Raw genomic sequence first — 21,365 nt, 5'->3', positions numbered from 1 at the left:
TCTAATGGCTAGCACATGAAGTTCAATAAATCTCTACTGAATTGATGAAAAACTTGAGCATAATGGAGAAGTCAGTGGCTTGGAAAACGTGGAAATGAAATTTGGGCCATAAGTAAAACAACTAAGATCTGGTATCAGAAAGCCTGAGTGCTAAGTTTTCCTCTACTCTGTGCCAACAGGTGATCTTTAGTGATTCTTTTGAGATAGCTGAGCTCCAGCTTCCCTATCTGCATAATATGTCGGGGGGGTTACCTGGGAGAAAAATGAGATGCAGTGTGTGACAGTGCTATGTAAATTCTCAGGATTTTGTAGTGATTTATGTTGTGAATCATGTACGCTGAGTAAGAGTGTATGTGTGTATCTGTAAATGCACACACAAACACACTTATTACACATATACACACACATATAGCTGGCTAAAGACAAAGCAATCTAAAAGCAGATAAGTGCCAATATTTCATATTGGGGAGAGATGGATAAAAATGGAGCAAAAGGATTAAAATTCCTGTCGACTGGTAAACAAAATTGAAACAGGGCCTGTGAAAAATAATCAGGTAAAGAGAAAACATACTCAGCACTACAATTTGCCAATTGCCCTCTGATCTTGAATTCCAGGTATCAGAAATTCAATGACAGCAGCCTGCTCCCCAACACCTTAATCCTTCCCACATTTGCTCCTGGGCTGGATCACTGCCCTTGGGACATGTCATTTCTGTCTTGCACTGAACCACCGCCAAATGTATTGGTGGGAGCGTTAGTCTTGTTTTCTTCCACACCTGGTGAACGGTTTTGTCAATAATTTCAAAGGTCTTATTATCAGATGACCATAATAGTATGGTGCTAACTAAAGATAAATCTGTGCTTTGTTTTACCTAATGTCTCACTTTCTATTAAAAAATCAGACCACAGTTATCACAATTTCACAACATGATGTAGTCAGGTTCATTTACCCTTTACTTGTTTCTGAGGCAAATGTTAGAATAACCCAGGACAAGATTTGGAAATTAGCAAGTTTTTAATGGCTTTCTACTGGTCATTTCATAGGGATTCAACTCTATCACTGCTGGGTACCTTGTACAATGCCAAATTCACCATCCTTCAAGGTGGTAGCAGAATGACCATTGGTTTAGAATCTTATTCGGTATATAGACTATCAGTCTACCATTAAATGAGATGGCACGGGAAAGCTGGCTTGGGTCATTTGCTTACAAATATTCAGCTGGAAATCTAAGGATGCTGTAATTTTTAAAGCAGAGAGGCAGGCATGTGCAGTACTTCCAGCGTAGGCTCCTTCTACACTGCTTACATTCCTGACTCATCTCTGCTATCTTCTAGCCACATGACCTCAGGCAAGGTCATTATCCTTTCTAAGCCTCAGTTTCCTCTTCTGTAAAATGGTAATAGCAATCGTACCCACTGAAGAGAGTTGCTATGAGAATTAAATTAGATACAAGTAGGTAAAGAACCTAGCACAATGCCTAGGTTGAAAAATGTTGGTGGTTGTTATTACAAATATTTCTAGCAATAAAGCAATGCCACTTGTCTTCCATCAGTCCCCAGATAGTTGCATTTAATATTACTCCAGGCCCTACAAACATAACTAAAAACTATGGCGACGCAGTAGTTTGTTTAACTTAATTGAAAAATCAGTGAAATGTTTTAAATGACTCCATTTAAACATTGGTACAATTTTTTCTTTAAGAAACCACTTTAAAATGGAAGCCTTTCATTGATAGACACAATGCAGCAAAACCGAGTGAAATTCAATTAACTCTTGATTGGGTCGGGCAAGCCAAGAAGAGAATTTTACATTTGAAATTAACAAATTGAATTTGGTACCTTTTGCAGCTTCAGCAATTGCTCCCTGACTAGTTCCTCACAAGATCAGAGGTGGCCCTGTCAGCATCCATATTCTGTTGAATGACATGCTCTATTTAGAAAATTTTTTCCTTGTTTAGATTCTGAATGAATATTTGCTTCCAAAGTTATTATAACTACAAAACACATGCTGACTATACACTTTCCCCCAAAATACAAAATATATGTATTTATACATATATGTAATTGTTGCTTAAAAGAACTTATACATAATATATAAATAAATATATATGTATTTATACACATATATGCCTTTTGCTTATAAGAACTTACAAAGTTCTTATATATAAGCTCTTTTAAGCAACAGTTATATATATGTGTATATACATATGTGTATGTATCTATATATACGTGTGTTATATATATACACATATATATATATATTTTTTATCCCAGTATGGCTGGTAGGCTAAATATCCAGCTATACATCATCAGATCTTTTAGTAATTTTTTTTGCCTTATACAGATAAGCACAATTAACAATTTCTTTAAGTCAACATGATAAGTCAGCAATAGGCAAAATACTGCTATTCGGCTGACTGCATATTTTGAAAAATATTTTATTCTCTCCCCCCCCCCCCACTGTCCCATCACACACAAAGATTGCAGACCTAGTTTGTGCATGTCAGCTGAAGGAACAGGTGCACTGGAGACATGCTGATCCTGGGGTGCAGCCTGGCACCTGGAAAGCATCAGGTGCAGATAATTGCAACAGGTGACATTTTTGTGTGTTTTACATACTGTTTATTCTAAGAAGATCCTTCTAATCTTTGTCTGAAGATTAAGGCCAAAATCTATAATTTGGCCACCTGGCCAACAAGGCTGCACAATGGGGGCCCCCAGCTACTTTTCCACCCCATCCTGCACCACCATTCCCTTTCCCACCCTCTTCCAGTTTCCCAAGCCACATTGCATTCCCCCATGTGTTACACCCTTTGCCTATGCAGGAGCTTGGTACATGTTCTTTCCTGTTTTCTAAGCTTTATTGGGATATCATTGACATACTGTACAATTTGGCCATTTAAACTGTACCATTCTCCCATCCTCCACCCAGTCCTAAGCAAACACTAACCTGCTTTTTGTCTCCAGAGATTTACCTATTCTAAACACTTTATAGAAATGGAATCATAGAATATGTGGTCTTTTGTGACTAGCTTCTTTCACTGAGCATAATGTTTTCAAGACTTATCCATGTCATAGCATGTATCAGTACTTTATTTTTATTAACAAATAATATTCTGTTGTATGAATAAACTACATCTTATTTATTCATTCATCAGTTAATAGACATTTCAGTTGTTTCTCCTGTTTGGCTATGAATAATGCTGTTATGAACACTCTTGTACAAGATTTTGTATTGACAAATGTTATCATTTCTCTTGGGTATGTATCTAGGAGTGGAATTGCTGGAGTGGGGTCATATTATAACTCTATGTTTAACTACCTGAAGAACTGCCAGACTGTTTTCCAAAGTGACTGCATCATTTTACCTTCTCCCCAGCAACATACGAAAGTTCCCATTTCTCTACACCCTTACCAACACTTTTAATTCCAATCTTATAATCTTTCTTTTTATAGTCACCCTAGTGGATGTGAAGTAGTATCTCATTGTGCTTTCTTTCTTAACTTTTGATCTGGGTAATTCCTATTATCTTTAAAGCTCCAGCATAAAAGTCACTTGCATAGGGAATCTTACCTTGGCTAACCCACCCCCAGACTAGCCTCAGGTTCCTCTCAGAAAACCCATCTTTTCTCTCTAAACTTTAAGTTCAACATGGACAGGCACCATTCCAGCTCTTCTTTATTCCCCGCTCTAGCCCCAGCATCTATTTATTTATTTATTTATTTATTTATTTATTTATTTATTTATCTATTTATTTTGAGACGGAGTTTGGCTCTTGTTGACCAGACTGGAGTACAATGGCCCGGTCTTGGCTCACTGAAACCTCAGCCTCCCGAGTTCAAGTGATTCTCCTGCCTCAGTCTCCTGAGTAGCGGGGATTACAGGTGCCTGCCACCACGTCTAGCTAATTTTTGTATTTTTAGTAGAGATAAGGTTTCACCATGTCGGTCAGGCTGGTCTTAAACTCCTGACTTCAAGCAGTCTGCCTCGGCCTCCCAAAGTGCTGTGATTACAGGCGTGCGTGAGCCACCGCACCTGGCCGCATCTAGCTATTATGTGAACTATAAAGTTGTTGAAAGTGTATTAAGTCAATGCCACATTTTTTTAAATAATGAGGAAAAGTGTGTATTATCTGAAAATCACCTGCATCAGAATAATTGACATGACTACCTTTTAAACTCATTTCATTTTTCAGTATTTCTACAGGCAAAACTATTGAGGAATATTCTAGTATCACTGGCAAGGGTAGGAAAGGAGCTCTACAATATAACCATAATGAATGCTTCTATTGTCCTGAATTTTGTTGGAGCTGTACACGTTTATGTTTGTTAAGCAAGCCGGGCGCGGTGGCTCATGTCTGTAATCCCAGCACTTTGGGAAGCCGAGGCGGGTGGATAACGAGGTCAGGAGATCGAGACCATCCTGGCTAACACGGTGAAACCCCGTCTCTACTAAAAATACAAAAAATTAGCCGGGCGAGGTGGCGGGCGCCTGTAGTCCCAGCTACTCAGAGGCTGAGACAGGAGAATGGCATGAACCTGGGAGGCGGAGCTTGCAGTGAGCCCAGAGGACAGCCTGGGCGACAGAGAGAGACTCTGTCAAAGACAGAGAGAGAGAGAGAGAGAGAGAGAAAGAAAGAGAGAAAGAGAGAAAGAGAGGGAGGGAGGGAGGGAGGAAGGAAGGAAAGAGAAAAAGGATTTTTGTGGGAAAGTGCAATATACACAAGCAAAAACATATGGACTTGAGAAATAAGGAACTGAAGGGGACTGGATTTTCCTGCTTTAGCTGTGAGCTAGGCATACCCCTAGAGCTTTCAATTCAGTAGATCTGAGATGGGGCCCAGGAATATACATTTTTAACACAGTCCCTAGTAATTCTAATGCCAGAAGTCCATGAGCTTCACTTTAAAAATAAATATATCCTAGTTAATGTCTTCATTATTTAACATAAACAAGTCAATGTAGAAGTTTAAAAATCAGGCTCCGGAGTTTGATGCAGATTTAAACCCCTGGACTGACATTTACTAACTATGTGGTTTAGAATGAATTACTTAACCTTTCTAAGCCTTAGTTTCTGGCCCATAAGAAATGCCCCAATATGTTAATTGCTATTATTATGTTATTATCATTATTATCTTAATTGGAAGATTTTTTTTGACGAATCTATTTTTTTTTCTTTTCTATGTCAACTTTTATTTTAGATATGGGGGTACATATGCAGGTGTGTTACTTGGGAATATTGCACCCAGGCAGTGAGCATAGTACCCAATAGGTAGCTTTTCAATCCATGTCCTCTTCCCTCCCCACTCTAGTACTCTGCAGTGTCTATTGTTCCCATCTTTATGTCTGTGTGTGCTTCATGTGTAGCTCCTACTGATAAGCAAGAACATGCATATTTGGTTTTCTGTCCCTGCCTTAGTTTGCTTAGGATTATGGCCTCCAACTCCATTCCTGATACTGTAAATGACATAATTTCATTCTTTTTTTACAGCTACATAGTATTCCGTGGCATATATATACCACATTTTCTTTATGTAATCAACCATTGATGGGCACCTAAGTTGATTCTATGTCTGTGCTATTGTAAGTAGCATGGCCATGAACATGCAAGTGCGTGGGTCTTTTTGGTATAATGATCTATTTTCCTTTGGGTATATACCCAGTAATGGGATTGCTGGGTCAAATAGTAGCTCTGTTTTAAGTTCTTTGAGAAATCTCCAAAGTGCTCTCCATGGTGGCTAAGTGCATAAGTGTTCCCTTTTCTCTGCAGTCTTGTCAGCATCTGCTGGTTTTGACTTTTTAAGAATAGTCATCCTGACTGGTGTGAGATGTTATCTCATCATGGGTTTGATTTGCCTGTCTCTGATAATTAGTGAAGATGAGTATTTTTTTAATGTTTTTTTGGCCACTTCTATGTCTTTTTTGTTTGTTTGCTTGTTTTGTTTTTTTGAGACGGAGTTTCACTCTTGTTGCCCAGGCTGGAGTGCGATAGTGCGATCTCGGCTCACGGCAACCTCCACCTCCTGGGCCCAACCTATTCTCCTGCCTCAGCCTCCCAAGTAGCTGGGATTACAGGCATGTGCCACCACGCCCGTCTAATTTTATATTTTTAGTAAAGATGGGGTTTCTCCATGGGCTGGTCTCGATCTCCCAAACTCAGGTGATCCGCCCCACCTCGGCCTCCCAAAGTGTTTGGATTACAGGCATGAGCCACCACGCCCAGTCCTGTCTTTTTTTGAGAAGTGTCTATGTTTTTGCTCATTTTTAATGGGGGCTGTTCATTTCTTGCTTGTTGATTTGTTTAAGTTCTTTATAGGTTATGGATAGTGGACCTTGGTCAGATGCATAATTTGTGAATATTTTCTCCGGTCCTGTAGGTTTTTTCATGGTTTCTTTTCCTGTGCAGAAACTCTTCAGTTTAATTAGGTCCCACTTACCAATTTTTGTTTTTGTAGTATTTGCTTTTGGGGACTTAGCCGAAAATTATTTGCCAAGACCAATGTTGAGAAGGGTATTTCCTAGGTTTTCTTCCAGGATTTTTATAGTTCAAGGTCTTACATTTAAATCTGTAATCCATCTTGAGTTAATTTTTTTATATGGTGAAAAGTAAGAGTCCAGTTTCATTCATTCTTCTTCATATCGCTAGCCATTTATCCCAGCACCATGTACTGAGTAGGGAGTTCTTTTTCCATTGCTTGTTTTTGTCAGCCTTCTCAAAGATCAGATAGTTATAAATGTGTGGTTTTATTTCTGAGTTTTTTATTCTATTCCGTTGGTCTGTGTGTCTGTTTTGTACTAGTACCATGTTGTTTTGGTTGCTGTAGCCTTGTGGTATAGTTTGAAGTTGGGTATTGTTATGTCTCCAGGTTTGTTCCTTTTGCTTAAGACTGTTTTGGCTATTCAGTCTCTTTTTTTGGGTTCCATGTGAATTTTAGAATAGTGGGGGTTTTTTGGATTTTTTTTGTTTTTTGTTTTTAATTCTGTGAAGAATGACATTGATAATTTGGTAGGAATAGAATTTAATCTGTAAGTTGCTCTGGGCAATAGGGCTATTTTGGTGATACTGATTCTTCCAATCCATGAACATGGAAAGTATTTCCATTTATTTGTGTCATCTCTGATTTCTTTCAGCAGAGTTTTATACTTCTTCTTGTAGGGATCTTTCACCTCCTTATTTAGCTGTATTCCTAGATATTTTATTTTCTTTGTGACTATTGTAAATGAGATTGTGCTCTTGATTTGACTCTCAGTCTGGACATTATTGGTGTATAGAAATGCTACTGATTTTTGTACACTGATTTTATATCAAAACCTTACTAAAATCATTTATCAGTTTTAGTAGGCTTTTGGCAGCTTATTTAGAATTTTCTAGACAGAAAATTATATCATCAGTGAAGAGAGACAGTTTGACTTCTTTTCCTATTTGGATGCCTTTTATTTTTTTCACTTGCCAGAGTGCTCTGGCTAGGACTTCTAACAAATCCATTTTAAAGGGACTGAGTTTTGTTTAGCAAGAAAAATACTTCCTAAGCATAAGTTGGAATTACGAGGTTCGTGATTGGCTTTATCATCACTGTTACTTTTATAGTTAATTTTCCAAGTGGCACTTTATTGTTATAAATAAGCCTCAGTCATATCTTTTTGCAAGTGCCTCCCTAATAATCATTTCTGAATAAAAATTTTGGCCTCTATGTTAAATTACAGTTCGCAACTTAGTTCCAGTTCACACCCTGAGCTATTATATTGTATATAACACATCTTCCTTAGGTGTTATTTACTGACCTGAAACTATTGCCCAAAGCATCTTATTTTGTCTGTATCCAGTAATTTATTGAGCCTGCATGCTATCCTGATAGAGTTTACTCACTAAAATAGAAGTTATAAAAGTTCAATCAAATTACGATCTATCAGCCATCTTACAGAACCAAGAATGTGCAGTCATTTATCCAAGTACTATTTACTCAGTGCCTAAAAAATGTCAGGTGTTTGGGATCACAGAAAAAAGAAAACCAAGATTCCCACTATCATGGAGAAATGATATTCACAGTTGCGTGGGCAGTGGAAACTGAAAAAAAAAAAAAAAAAAGGTAATCAAATTCATTACCAAGACAGCTTTATCTGGCAGTAAGTGCTATGAATGACATTAAATAGAGTGATGTAATAGAAAATGCCTAAAGGAAAGGAGCTCCTTTTGATTAATGGCAGGAAAAGGCTCTCATCTCTCAGGAGATGCTGAGCTGATGCCTGAATGCCAAGGAGGCAGCCATGGGAAATGTCAGAGGGCAGAGTGATTTAAGAAAAGAGAACAGTCAACAACAAGACCTGGAGACAGAACCATGTTTGTCAAAACTGAGAAACAGAAAGCAGGCCAATGTAGTTGAAACAGGGTGATGGAGGACAGAGCAGCAGGGGTGGAGGCTGGAGATACAGTTAGGGGCACCAAGGTAAGGCCTGGTGAGCCCTGTTAAAGAGAGGAAGCACTGAAGAATTTCAGCAGGGGGATGCCATAGTCTAATTTATCACGATTTCAGTTTCCCTTTCCTATTCCCTCCTCCCCTCTACCTAAGGGTGACTAGCTGTTATGATAATCGGTTAAATGATGATTAGCTGCAATATTGATTTCCACATTTCTAACTATAATGTCTGTAAATTTCTTAATGAATATGTTACATAGGCACACACTATAACTCCCAGATCACATCCCATTTTGCTTTAGAAGATGTAGACACAAGTCATCTATTTTCGTCTCCATTGCATTTAAAGAATGTCTCCTTAAATCTGGCAATTTAGGTTGCACCAGGTGACGTTTGAGGTGCCCACCTGCGAGGGAAAGGAACGGCAGAAGCTGGCATTGATTGGTGACTCCTCGTCTTCAGCAGAGTTCTTCGTCACTGTCGCTGTCTTCGCCTTCCTCTACTCTTTGGCCGCCACTGTCGTTTACATTTTCTTCCAGAACAAATACCGGGAAAACAACCGGGGCCCACTCATTGTAAGTGGTTTTCTTTTCCAAATAACTTTTTCTGTTCCTTCTAATTTTTTTTTACTAATGCTTGAAGGACTTTGGAGTTACCTGAGCCCTTGGGGTAGGTGTTTGAAAGGAAATCACATTCTTTTTTATCCAAATCTCTTGAAGCCGCAACAAAAACATGATGTCTGTCAATCTCTTGTGCTCCTGGGCTGGGAAAATATCACCTGCCTTGCTAGAAACCCCTCTGAAATAAATGTTTGGAAATCTCATGAGATCAAGGAAAGAGCAGTGAAGCTTGCTGTAGATTTATTTATAATTCCAGCATTATGGAGTTAGTCAACCATTTTTCTGATTATTTAGACAGTGTGACCTGTGCTTATTTGAAATATGTTATTCCCTTAGAATATAGAATGGGCATATATTAATAACTGTTTAGTTTGAAAGTGGAGTTCTTCATCTCTGTATATCTATCTATCTATGTCTTTTTCCTACCAATTCCTTACCCTAAACCTCACTTTCTCTTGACTTATACAAAGGTCCAAGGACTCATATGAGTGAAATCAATATAGCCCAGCATTTCTAAACATAAACACACATACACCTAGGGGGACACAAAACCTTTAAGAGGGTACCTAAGCTGGATAATTTTAAGGCAATAAATTTTAAATTTCACCCTTTACGTGTGCATTTGCCCAAACTCTATCTTCCTGAGAATGTCCTGTATCTGAAAAGATTTTGCTGTCTACTTTCTTAATCAACTACTCCCATTTTACAAAAGAAAATTATCCTTATTTACCAACTCAAGTCTTACTACACAGTACATTTACAGAATATAAAACATTTGGGACACTGAAAAGGGGACCATTGAAATATTGGTGTTGGTGTTGACAAAAGTGAGTGATTCTGATGCCTGACTAATATACTTTTTTGGATATAAGGAGGTTTACTATTTTTTGGCTTTCAATAAAATTAAAAATTCTAGTATGCTGATCAGTTGATTGATCATTAAAAAATAATTTTTGATGACAGGTTACTGTGTGATGTGGGACATATAACTCAAAAAGAAAGTAATAAATGGTATTGCTGTAACAAAACTCCATTTGTTCTCATTTATGCAAGCAAGCTTTCTCAGCATTTACATCTAAGAAAGGAAAAATGGAAATGAAATTTATGCTGAATCATGTACTATTCTATAAATAATTAATATTTGTCAAAAAAATTACTTATTAACTGCTATGGCTTGAATATGGTTTATCCCCCACCAAAACTCATGCTGAAGCTTGATCTTCAATGTGGCAGTGTTAGGAGGCAGTGCTTTTTAAAGCCAGTTAGATAACTAAGATGAGTTAATGTCTTTCTTGAGAGACTGCATTAGTTCTCATAAGACTGTATTAGTTCTTGTGAGAGCAGGTTGTTATGAATTGAGTCAGCCTCTTTTGTCTTCTATCCCTTTTCCCACATACCCAGTTCCCCTTTCATTTATCTGCCATGTTTTGACACAGCATAAGGCACTCACCACAAGCCACCAGACGTGGCTGTCCAATCTTGAACTTCCCAGCCTGTAGACTATGTGCTAAATAAACCTCTTTTCTTTATAAATTACCCAGTCTCAGGTACTGTGTTATAGCCATACAAAATGGACTAAAACAGCCTATTCATCTAAGAATTGTAAATTTTCAATAAAATTTTTACTTTTTATTTTATTTTATTGAGACACAGTCTCATGCCACCACCCAGGCTGGTGTGCAGTGGCGTAATCACAGCTCACTCCACCTCCCAGGCTCAGATGATCCTCCCATCTCAGCCTCCCAAGTAGCTGGGACAACAGGTGCATGCCACCACACCCAGCTAATTTTTGTATTTTTTGCAGAGACAAGGTTACATCACATTTTTTGCAGAGACAGGGTCTCAAATTCCTGGACTTAAGTTACCCTCCCGCCTTGGCCTCCCAAAGTGCTGAGATTACAGGCATAAGCCACCGTATCTGGCTACTTTTTAAATTTAATAATTACATATTAAATGTATAATATATTTTTGTTGTTTTGGAAATTTATGCATTAATAATACTTGTAGTGATCACTCAACCTAAAAGAAATTTAATACTTAAAGTCTTAGGATCACAAGTAATTAAACAGTTAACTTAAATGTGTATATGCTTTCCAGAAAAAAAATTATATCATGCTATAATTCTGTGAAGGAAGTATAATAAAAATACAAATTCAAAGAGAACAAAAGGAAGATGTAAAATTTCCACCTGTTAAATAACTTGTTAATTATAAGAGAGTATCTGTTAATTATAACAGAATATCAAGTAACTGTTCCATTGGATACATTTAAAAATTGACACAATAATTTTATTTTAAATACCAATTTTTTTTTTTTTTTTTTTTTGAGACAGGATCTTACTGTCACCCAGGCTGGTGTGTAGTGCAACAATCTTGGCTCACTTCAACCTTCACCTCCTGGGCTCAATTAATCCTCCCACCTCAGCCTCCCAAGCTCCCAAGTAGCAGGGACCATAGGCACACACCACCACACTCAGCTAATTTTTTGTATTTTTTGGTACAGGCGGGATTTTGCCATGTTGCCCAGGCTGGTCTCAAACTCCTGGATTCAAGCAGTCTACGAGCCTTGGCCTCCCAAAATTCTGGGATTAGGCGTGAGCCACCACTCCCAGCCTAATACATTCAATATGCCAGAAATTACATTCTTTGCAGCTATTTGAACTTTCAATAAAAACAAAATTAGGTGCCAACTTTATACAACTAGGGACATAGTTTTTTACATTATTTTAGAGAGTATGTGAGTAAAATAAATTTTGCAAATCTCTATTATAGAGATCTGAACCTTAAAATAATAAATTTTGAAGGATAACTGGGAGAATTCTCTGTTTTTAGAAATTTGTTAAGTTTGAAGGAACTAGAAAATGTTCAGATGTGCAACACTTTAATATGTTAACTTAAAAAAAGAGTAATGAAACAGAATTTGAAACTTTGGACAAGTGTTTTTTTATTTTTATTTTATTTTTTTCTACCTCAAATTTGAGTTAATAGTCTTAATGATTTCAAAATGTCTTTAACAGAGTCACCAAACTTGGGCTTATCCCCACCGTGATGTGCAGATGGACATACCTAAGAGATTGTCATGCATATACCATAAATCCAACATGCATGTTTATTTCTAGATCCCATATAAACACACTTACAGAATTTTTAAGTCTGAGGAAATATCCTGACTTCTAAACAGAGAAGTTGATATAGCTAATCCACACATAAAGTGGGGGAAAAAAACTATTTTGTTATATAAAACCACATTCTACTCATATAGAATCATCTTGTAAAGGCGTGCTGCTTTATCTCTGTGTAAACAGTCTTTCCCATTAAGCGAGATATGATGAAATCCTGAATTGTGTAATACAATGGTAGGTTTTGTTTCATTATGTCGTGGGAGGAAGGAACAGAGAGAGATAATTCTAATAATCAAAAAAGAAGAGTCTCCTAGATGAAACTTCTGTGATATTAAAAAACCGAAGTGCTCGTTACTTAGCAGATAAAAGTTAATTTAAAAATGAGCCTGAATCATAGGAGTCACAGAGGCAGATTGCATGTAGATCAGCAGGATGCCATTGTAGGTGCAAAGAGCAAACCACATCGATTCAAATCCCACCATGATGAAGCTGTGATTGGGGAAGTAAGAGGTGCGATGACACCATTTGTGAAGAGCAGGTTTAAGCAAATTCACAGTGTGAGCAAGGTCTCAAGAGGGTGGTGCATACTAGAAAAACATTTGTTCAGATGTTCACAATAGTTTTGCTTGTTTAAAACCTATTCTCTTTATTCACAAAGATGGCTACTGTATTAGTCCATTCTCACACTGCTATAAAGAACGGCCTGACACTAGGTAATTTCTAAAGAAAAGAGGTTTAATTAACTCACAGTTCTGTATGGCTAGGGAGACCTCATGAAATTTACAGTTGTGGTGGAAGGCACCTCTTCATAGGGTGGCCGCAGAGAGAAGAAGTGAGCAAGAGAAGAACTACCAAACACTTATAAAACTATCAGATCTCATGAGAACTCACTCACTATCATGAGAACAGCATGGGGGGAACCACCCCCGTGATCCAATCACCTCCCACCAGGTCTCTCCCTCAACACCTGGGGATTACAATTCAAGATGAGATTTGGGTGGGGACACGAAGCCTGACCATATCAACTACTGATCATTATTTGGGCAACTTTATTTTGGTTACCATCTAATTTTTGTTGTTGTTTTGTTTCTAACCAAACACACACTTTAAAAAAAATTACGTAATTTGTGATTCTTCAAGTCAAACTTTGAACATGAAACTACAAAATTGCTGTAATAGGTGAACATAAACTAATTCAAGCAGTTTAAGAAATCAGATACCCTTCCAAGGTATTTCACATCCAAAAAATTAACAAATTTTCATCTCAATTTAGAGTCCTCTGGGACATGACATTATACATCCTGCACAAATAAAATTAATGTTGTAAGGAAGTCACAAGGATGATAATAACTATAACATCAACCGATATTGATTGGGTTTCTACTGTGTGTTGTGTTGAGCTAATACTCAAGACAACCCTGGTTTATATTATTATTCATATTTATAGATGAGAGAAGGGAAGCTTAGAACAGTTACCAACTCTCCCTGGTTGCATCACTTATAGGCAGAAGGTTCAGAGTGTGGGCCCAAATCCAGAGCACAATTCATAACCACCATGCAAGAGGCCCAAGATCCTGATAGCCAATGTGCTATAGAAGTTAGAGGGGTGGGCCGGGCGCGGTGGCTCAAGCCTGTAATCCCAGCACTTTGGGAGGCCGAGACGGGCGGATCACGAGGTCAGGAGATCGAGATCATCCTGGCTAACACTGTGAAACCTCGTCTCTACCAAAAAATACAAAAAACTAGCCAGGCGAGGTGGCAGGCTCCTGTAGTCCCAGCTACTTGGGAGGCTGAGGCAGGAGAATGGCGTGAACCCGGGAGGCGGAGCTTGCAGTGAGCTGAGATCCGGCCACTGCACTCCAGTCTGGGTGACAGAGCAAGACTCTGTCTCAAAAAAAAAAAAAAAAAGAAGTTAGAGGGGTGGAGATAGGTAAGACAAATTGGTATTGTTTTACTCTAGAAGCAAATAAGTCAATCTCATAATCCCTAGGCTCTTTTGCTCATTTGACTGTCATGGAGGATTTTATCTTATTTGCCTCCAAAATCCATCTGGAGTTATGGAAAGACAGTCATGCATCTGTCGTACTAGAACTACCAGAGGGTTCTGCTTGTGAGTGCCGTTTATCTGACTTGCAAATAGAAGATGCCAATGAGGGAAAACAAACTTTAAAATGGCCAGCATAAGTGTGTATTGTGAATCACAGATTACCAGGATTGGTTCCTATGCATTTCCAAGCAGTTGTGAGCAGTTTCAGGCAGACTGGAGCCAAGCTTATCAATGGCTACTGAAAAATATTTTTTCTACTGAATACGTATGACAAGATTGCCCACCTTTAAGTAAAAATGAGAATCTGAATGCCTTTAGAAGTAACACAAGTGTTAATGATGCTGAATGATGTAATAGAGAGGAAATTGAGCCAAAGAAATCAGCCAGCTACTGTATGTCACTACAGTAAATGTCTTCTTGTACAGATAAATAAATATCAGTTCTCAGAAAGCAGAAATGGCCATGCGAATGGCGCATGATTGTGAAATTGAAATGTCATATCAGGTTATATCATTTTTTCATGTTCCTTAAAGTCTAGTTGTAAAGCCAATCTCCTGCCTAGGTTACTGTGACAGGATGTTCTGAGCCATTTTCAGATCTCAAGTCAAATAATGAGGATTTAGTTTCCTTCCATATTAATGTAAAGTAGATTTTTAAAAGCAACTTATCTTACAAGGCTGACAGAATGCTTGAATGCTCTAAGAATGAGCATATTAATAAATAACATCTCATGTTTCAGTGAATATGTATTTCAAGAGTTTTGGCTTAAAGTAACTTCTCTGGGAATTAGGAAGAATCTTGATACCCACCTTAAGATTTTGTGTAAAAGAAAGAGGCTATGTTATTTAAACTCTCCTCCTTTAAAGGAGACCAGGTTGATCCAAGGCAGTTTATGGGACCAGGAGTGTTTCCCAATGGCAGGCACACAGTGGTATCATGGCTCACCTTTGTTTCATGCCCAATGCCTTCCACATATTTTCATATTTCCCCATCTAGCCTCAAAACAATCCTGGGAGAGAAGTAGTGCAATGAGAATTAGCCCTATTCTGCAGATTCAATTTAATTCCTCTTTAGTGAGCACTAGACATTGGAAAATAAGTCCCTGGGACACTAGAAACCTTGCTGTTGTCAGGGAAGAAGTTAATAGCAGAGCAAGGGCACGAACTGTTAGTCCAGTGATCTTCAGGGTAGTGGCTAATTTATGGGGTGCTGAATTGCAATCTTCTTGTGTGAAATATTATTTAACAGGTGGAAGCTGTTACTTCACATATAGAATGGTGTCAATAATAATGCACACATCACATGAGTGCAGTAGGGAAAGGAAGAGTTAATGCCTGAAAAGCACTTTACACAGGGAAATGCACACAGTAAGTGATAAATTAATGGTATCTGATTGCAGCACTATTATTATCATTAATTTCAATTATTCTCCTGTCCATTACTGGGTAGTCCCTTAGTCCCACAAAGGAAAATTGCAGGCGCCTTCCTTTGATTGACTGCTGCTCTCACAGTTCTATCTTCCTCCAGTCCTTCTATCCCAAGCACCTTCTTATCCCCAAATTCCCAAGGATAGAGCTTAACTCAGGACCACTTCTAAGATCACAATTGCTAGGTTGAACCATCCAATTTACCTTTGTGTTTCTTGAATCTCACTCCATTAGATGACTGGGAGGTAGCCTTCTAATTTCCCCAAACAAAATAAGGTTTCTCATTTTGAACTATAGGCTGAAGCCATCACTAAGGGAAGAAAACAAGAGAGACAGATACAGAGCTGGATGCTCAAATAATCAAATGCTCTTTCCTATCAGCTACACCTTTGTTTGGGTATAATTAGATACAGAAATCAGATTTTGCAGTCTCTGAGCTATACAGAAAATGCTGAGAAAGCACTCTCTCTTCTCCCCTTCGCTCTCTCACTCTCCCCAATTCCCCTCTATCTTCTCCTTTCCTCTTCTCTCCTCATTTCTCTCCCCATTCTCCTCTCTCCTCTTTATCTCAGTTCCGTTTCATGTCTATTTTATTTTAATAGGTAATAAGTATCTTCAACAGGCCAAGTAACGTGTATTTATGAGAGAATTAAAAGCATTTAGTCTGCTGAGGAACATTATTGAATCATTAAATCATTATAACTCTCCTACAAATGGCTTGCTAGGGATATGTAGATGGGCTTTGGTAACCTAGAGGAGGAGGTATATAATCTTGCCTAGAAGTGAGGGCACGCCCTCTCCAGGTCTCTGTGCTGCGGACTTGTCGTAAAGACAACTCGAGAGCATCGTGAGGTTGGTGAGCAAGGTAAATGATGGGACTTGTTCTTGAAGTTCTGCCCCAGGAACAGTGTATTTGATGATAAACATAATATCATTTGAAGCCTCAAAAGTGTATGTGTATGTTGTTAGTCATAGACACACCTATCACAATCCGACACTGATTTGTGGTGGATGGGGGCGGGGATGTGTCTTTTTTTTTTTTTTTTTTTTGAGAAGGAGTCTTGCTCTGTCACCCAGCCTGGAGTGCAGTGGCACTCTCTCAGCTCACTGCAACCTCCGCCTCCTGTATTAAAGCCATTCTCCTGCCTCAGCCTCCCCAGTAGCTGGGATTACAGGCGCACACCACCATGCCCAGCTAATTTTTGTATTTTTAGTAGAGATGAAGTTTCACCTTGTTGGCCAGGCTGATCTCGAACTCCTGACCTTGTGATCCGCCTGCCTCGGCCTCCCGTAGTGCTGGGATTGCAGGTGTGAGCCACCGCGCCCGTCCGGTGTGTGTGTGTGTCTCACCTCCTCACTCTCTGAAATCAGAAATGTTGATCATGTGAAAACATATGGACTTCACCTTAAGTGAACTCATAATCTAAACTACTCTAAATTTTGTATCAAGTACATTTCTCTCAGCATTGACAGCACAGATGAAGGCAAATACATTAATCCATTCAAAATTTTCCCAGTGTACTCTCTAGATGTTTTATCAAATCTCACATCCTCAGCTCTTTTTTAGCTTTTTGACGATTAGTGAATTCTTAATTACAATTTAAATGAAGGTTCATTCCCACTGTATTTGGTACCACATTTCTCTAATTAGCTACTTTAATGAAAAGATGAGCTGTAGTTCTGTAGCCTCAATAAAGGCAGTGAGCTGCTTAAAGAACTCATGGTTCTTCCAGAGCCCACAACTCTTCTCGTCCTTTGTTGGAGTGTGTGCCTTTGGGGGGCTGGTGGAAAATGTCTGTCCCAACTCCATCCACGTTTGTCACATTTCCTTACATTCCAGGGAACTCCTCATTCAGTTAGAAAATCAAAATCTTGCAGAAACTTAGCAAAGCCCCAGTGTGTCTTTCCTATGTGTTTTATCTTTCATTTAAAACAAAATGAAATGTGAAATGTGTCTACTCCGTAGCCTGGCGTACCCAGAGAAAACTTGGCTTCCTTTCTCAGACAGACCAGGGATTTTCAACTCCCGTCCTATGGAGATGGAGGAGGGGGGTCACAATTTTGCCCCTGACTCAACCCTCTGCCGCTGTCTTAAGTTTGTCCTGCTACAATAAAATACCTGAGACTGGGTAATTTGTAAAGAACAGAAATTAATCTTCTCACGTTTGTGGATGCTGGAAAGTCCAAGATCAAGGCTCCAGCAGGTTCTATTGCTTGGTGAGGGTTGCCCTCTGCCTCCAAGATGGTGCCTTGTTGCAGCATCATCCGGAAGGAAGGAATACTGTGTCCTCACGTGATGGAAGGCAGAAGAGAAATGGAGCAGAACATGTGGGAAGCCTCTTTTAAAAAGGCCTTAATCCCATTCGTGAGGGAGGGGCCCTCATGGTCTAATGACCCCTTAAGTGCCCTACTTCTTAACATTATCACATTGACAACACACGGATTTTGGAGAGGACAAATTCAAATCATAGCATTCTGCCCCTGACCCCCAAAATCCATGTGTTGCCATGTGAGGGCACAGCATTCCTCCCTTTCAGAGGATGCTGCAATGAGGCACCATCTGGGAGGTTACCTGTCCTAGAGGCTAATCAGGTCTACTTGACTTTAGCTTAGACGTTTGCTTCATTTTTCTCTGAATAATTCTACTTGTGGGGAACTCTGTACCTCTCACCATGTTCATTCCTCTGGGTCCAGGAACCTCACTGCTAGCTTTTGGCTGTCGTATTGTCCTCTGTCCTCTTGTGTCCCCTCTCTTAGCTACCTCCAACACACACACAAACACACTCTTCAGCCCAATCTAAACATTTCAGCTTCATAGTCTGTTTCCCCTAAGCTCTGCCTTCTTATCTAGCTGACATCCTAGAGAGAAAAATGCTGTCAACCTCATTTCCCTGTCCAGTTTTAGATATTACTCATCAAAGAACTTTGCGTTTTTCTAGAATACTTCAGGAGCATTATATTGCTCCTGACTCCATATCTAATTATGGAATTTGAGCCAATTAAATATTTCTTAGCAACTTGGGCACTAGTTTAACTTTTACAGCCACCACAAGTAATTGTGGTAGACTCCCAAAGTGGTATAGATCAGGGAAAAAGGGGAGCAAAAATATTTTCCTATTTAATGAATAGCTATCCATAATTTATTTTTGCTAATTCATCTTGTATTGATTTTTCCTCGTGTGCCCTCAGATACTGCTGGGTTTTACTTTTCGTTTTTCAATGAAACAAAAGTTCATGTGGTGTTTCCTTTTTGATAGTAAGATAAAGCTCTTTTTCAGATTCAAGAATAATGATTATGGCTGTGTAGGCCTCACTGGATCCCAGACCCTATTGTAGGCGCTAGGGACATGAAGTCAAATAAAACCTAGATCCTAGCCTCAAACTACCTGCTTTATTCCTATTACCCTTGAGGGCGAAATCTGTGATGGGGAGACATTAGTAGGGAGGGTTTATGAATTTGGGCTCTGGAATCAGACTGCCTGGGCCCAAATCTCAGTACCACCATCTACCATCTGTATGACTTTGGACTGATGGTTATAGAACCGCTCTATACTTCTGAGTCTTCATCTATGAAATGAAGAGACTAATGGTTCCTAATTTATAAAGTTGTTGGTCAGAGTAAGCGAGCTATTACCCATAAAGCCACTAAAACAACACCAGGCACTCAGCAGGTGCTTATTAATGCAAGTAATTATTTTCATCAGCTTTATCATTATCTACCATCATGTCCATCCATACTGTGCTTTCTCTGTAACTGGTGTTTATTAAATCTCATTGGACTGATCAGCTGAAACACAAGTGGATGGGTACACATTCTATTGACTTTCTCATCTTGAGAAATGCTTGGAAGGCTTCTTATTGCCCTGTTTACATCAAATGTTCTTTATTATTATTTTTTTCTTCTCTGAGCCTCTAAACGCAGCATAAACTGCTGTCATTATAGACAAATGCAACCAGCCCTAATGTGTAGCTTCACTCTTTTCCCCATCACTCTGTTCTCCTCTCTTCAGCTATCCCACTGCCACTCTGGCACTCAGATCTCATGTTTTAGGGAAAGAAGGGAGAGAGCACTGCTCCATTAAATCAGCCAACCAGGCTCCAGAGAACAGGAGTTTGAATCCCTTACCAGCTGGCAATTCTGAAAATAGTGGAAGGGTGTGAAGAACACAATAGTGTAACAGGATGAAACTTGGAAATTTGGTTGGGGCATCCAGCTGAGAAACTAGTCTCAGACTTTCACTCTTCTATCATTTTTTGAAAGTTGTGAGATCTTCCCCTCCCCATCCCCCAAGATGGCAAACATCCTTACTAGTTGCTAAATTTATTTCCTTGAATCCAGAACAAGCACAAACTTACACACACAGCTTTAGCTTCACTGGGGGTCTCAGCAGCTTAAGAATGTCTTGCTCTAATACTCACAGTTCATTAGACTTTCAAACAGTTGGCACAAAGTTAGCCCTTTCCCCAGCTGGACATCTTCATTTCCATTGCTGATTAGCAGGGCACTAATAAAAGTTACAGATCCATGCAAAGAAATGCTTCAGAATTCCTGGGAACAGGTAGGAAGAGACTGCAGGTAAAACTGATTTGAATCCCTTATGAGGGACAAGGTTATTGAAAATACTTGAGTGATTGGCCAAGGAGTGATCGCACCTTTGTTCCACCAGCTATCTGAGATCTGCAACTTAGAATACTCTTCCACATTGTTCTCAAATATCTAAGAAACATCGAATCAATTTATATGCTGTCTCAAGAAATAGCTAAGCTTGAATTGCAATGAGTTACTTATTTGTGGCCTATTGGCTCACTAGCCAATTGGCTAGTCACCACTATGGGCAGAAAATAATGCAGACTATTGACAATCTAGAAATTGCAAGACTGAAAAAAGTGAAATTATTACCGTGGAAAAAAGAACTTAGAAAAAAATGCAGTTGAGGCTTTGGAAAAGTGAGGTTGAATGCCATTGAGCTGCCACTTACTCCTGAACACTTTCCACAGGCCAAGAATTAAATAAAATAGAAGTTATATTGGTTAATTCTGCAATACCACTAAGGCAGTTATTATTATTTCCATTTTACAGATGTTGAATCCAATTTACAGAGGTTGAGTAACTTAAATAGTGCTGTACACTGAGTGTGATACAGAGACATGCTCTTCACCACAGTGCTGTATTGCCACCCCATTTTTTACCTGGAAGTGGAGAAAAAAAGCCAAGAATATCTATCAGCTTATTGAGCATCTGCTGTGCACAAGACAGGTGGGAGACACAGTAGCAAGAAATACACAAGTTCCTTCTTTGGGAGAACCACCCTCTCCCACTTATATAGTCCTGGCGGATGGTCAATCATAGTGCCTCACTTGATACCTATAAGGTCAAGTGACTCAAGCCAGGAATCAAAGTCCCCTCTTGAATTTCTCTATTAAGTGTATTTCTTATTTCTATGGAGTTACTTAGCTAGGCATATGTGGGTCTAGTCAATAGTGGCCACATTGCCCATGATGTAGAAGGAGTCTATTTAAAGAATAAAGCTGGGCAGAGATAAGCAGATCCTCAAGGGGAGAGAAAAAGAGAGAGAGAGAGGCTTACCAAGAAGAAATTGAGGCCCTGAATTCAGCCACAGCTGAAGCCAGCACATTCTAGACTTTCCTGTTATGTCAGTGGTTGAATTTCCCCATGTGATTGCTTTGATTTAGGTTTCTGATACTTGCCAAATAATCTTGACCTAAATAATTTCT

General features: G+C 39.0%; 1 protein-coding gene and 1 long non-coding RNA gene across 3 annotated transcripts in view; one reads left to right on the top strand and one right to left on the bottom strand.

The window, feature by feature from the left end:
- The window catches only part of LOC105515389, a 130,090-nt gene extending 128,182 nt beyond the window's left edge, over positions 1-1,908 (bottom strand). Inside the window, exon 1 of the long non-coding RNA XR_001002319.1 lies at positions 1,840-1,908. This is a non-coding gene — a long non-coding RNA (uncharacterized LOC105515389). The remainder of the gene's footprint in view (positions 1-1,839) is intronic.
- SYNPR (synaptoporin) overlaps positions 1-21,365 on the top strand; it is a 328,993-nt gene that overhangs the window by 271,072 nt on the left and 36,556 nt on the right. For both annotated transcript variants that reach the window (XM_011947192.1, XM_011947194.1), the window contains one exon: positions 8,791-8,989. In XM_011947192.1, coding sequence (XP_011802582.1) covers positions 8,791-8,989 — 199 coding nt within the window. The remainder of the gene's footprint in view (positions 1-8,790; positions 8,990-21,365) is intronic.

The sequence above is a fragment of the Colobus angolensis genome, unplaced genomic scaffold (genome assembly GCF_000951035.1).
Source record: "Colobus angolensis palliatus isolate OR3802 unplaced genomic scaffold, Cang.pa_1.0 Scaffold26, whole genome shotgun sequence".
Lineage (NCBI taxonomy): Eukaryota > Metazoa > Chordata > Mammalia > Primates > Cercopithecidae > Colobus > Colobus angolensis.
The sequence above is the reverse complement of the archived record's forward strand: the minus strand, read 5'-3'. Positions and strand labels throughout refer to the sequence as shown.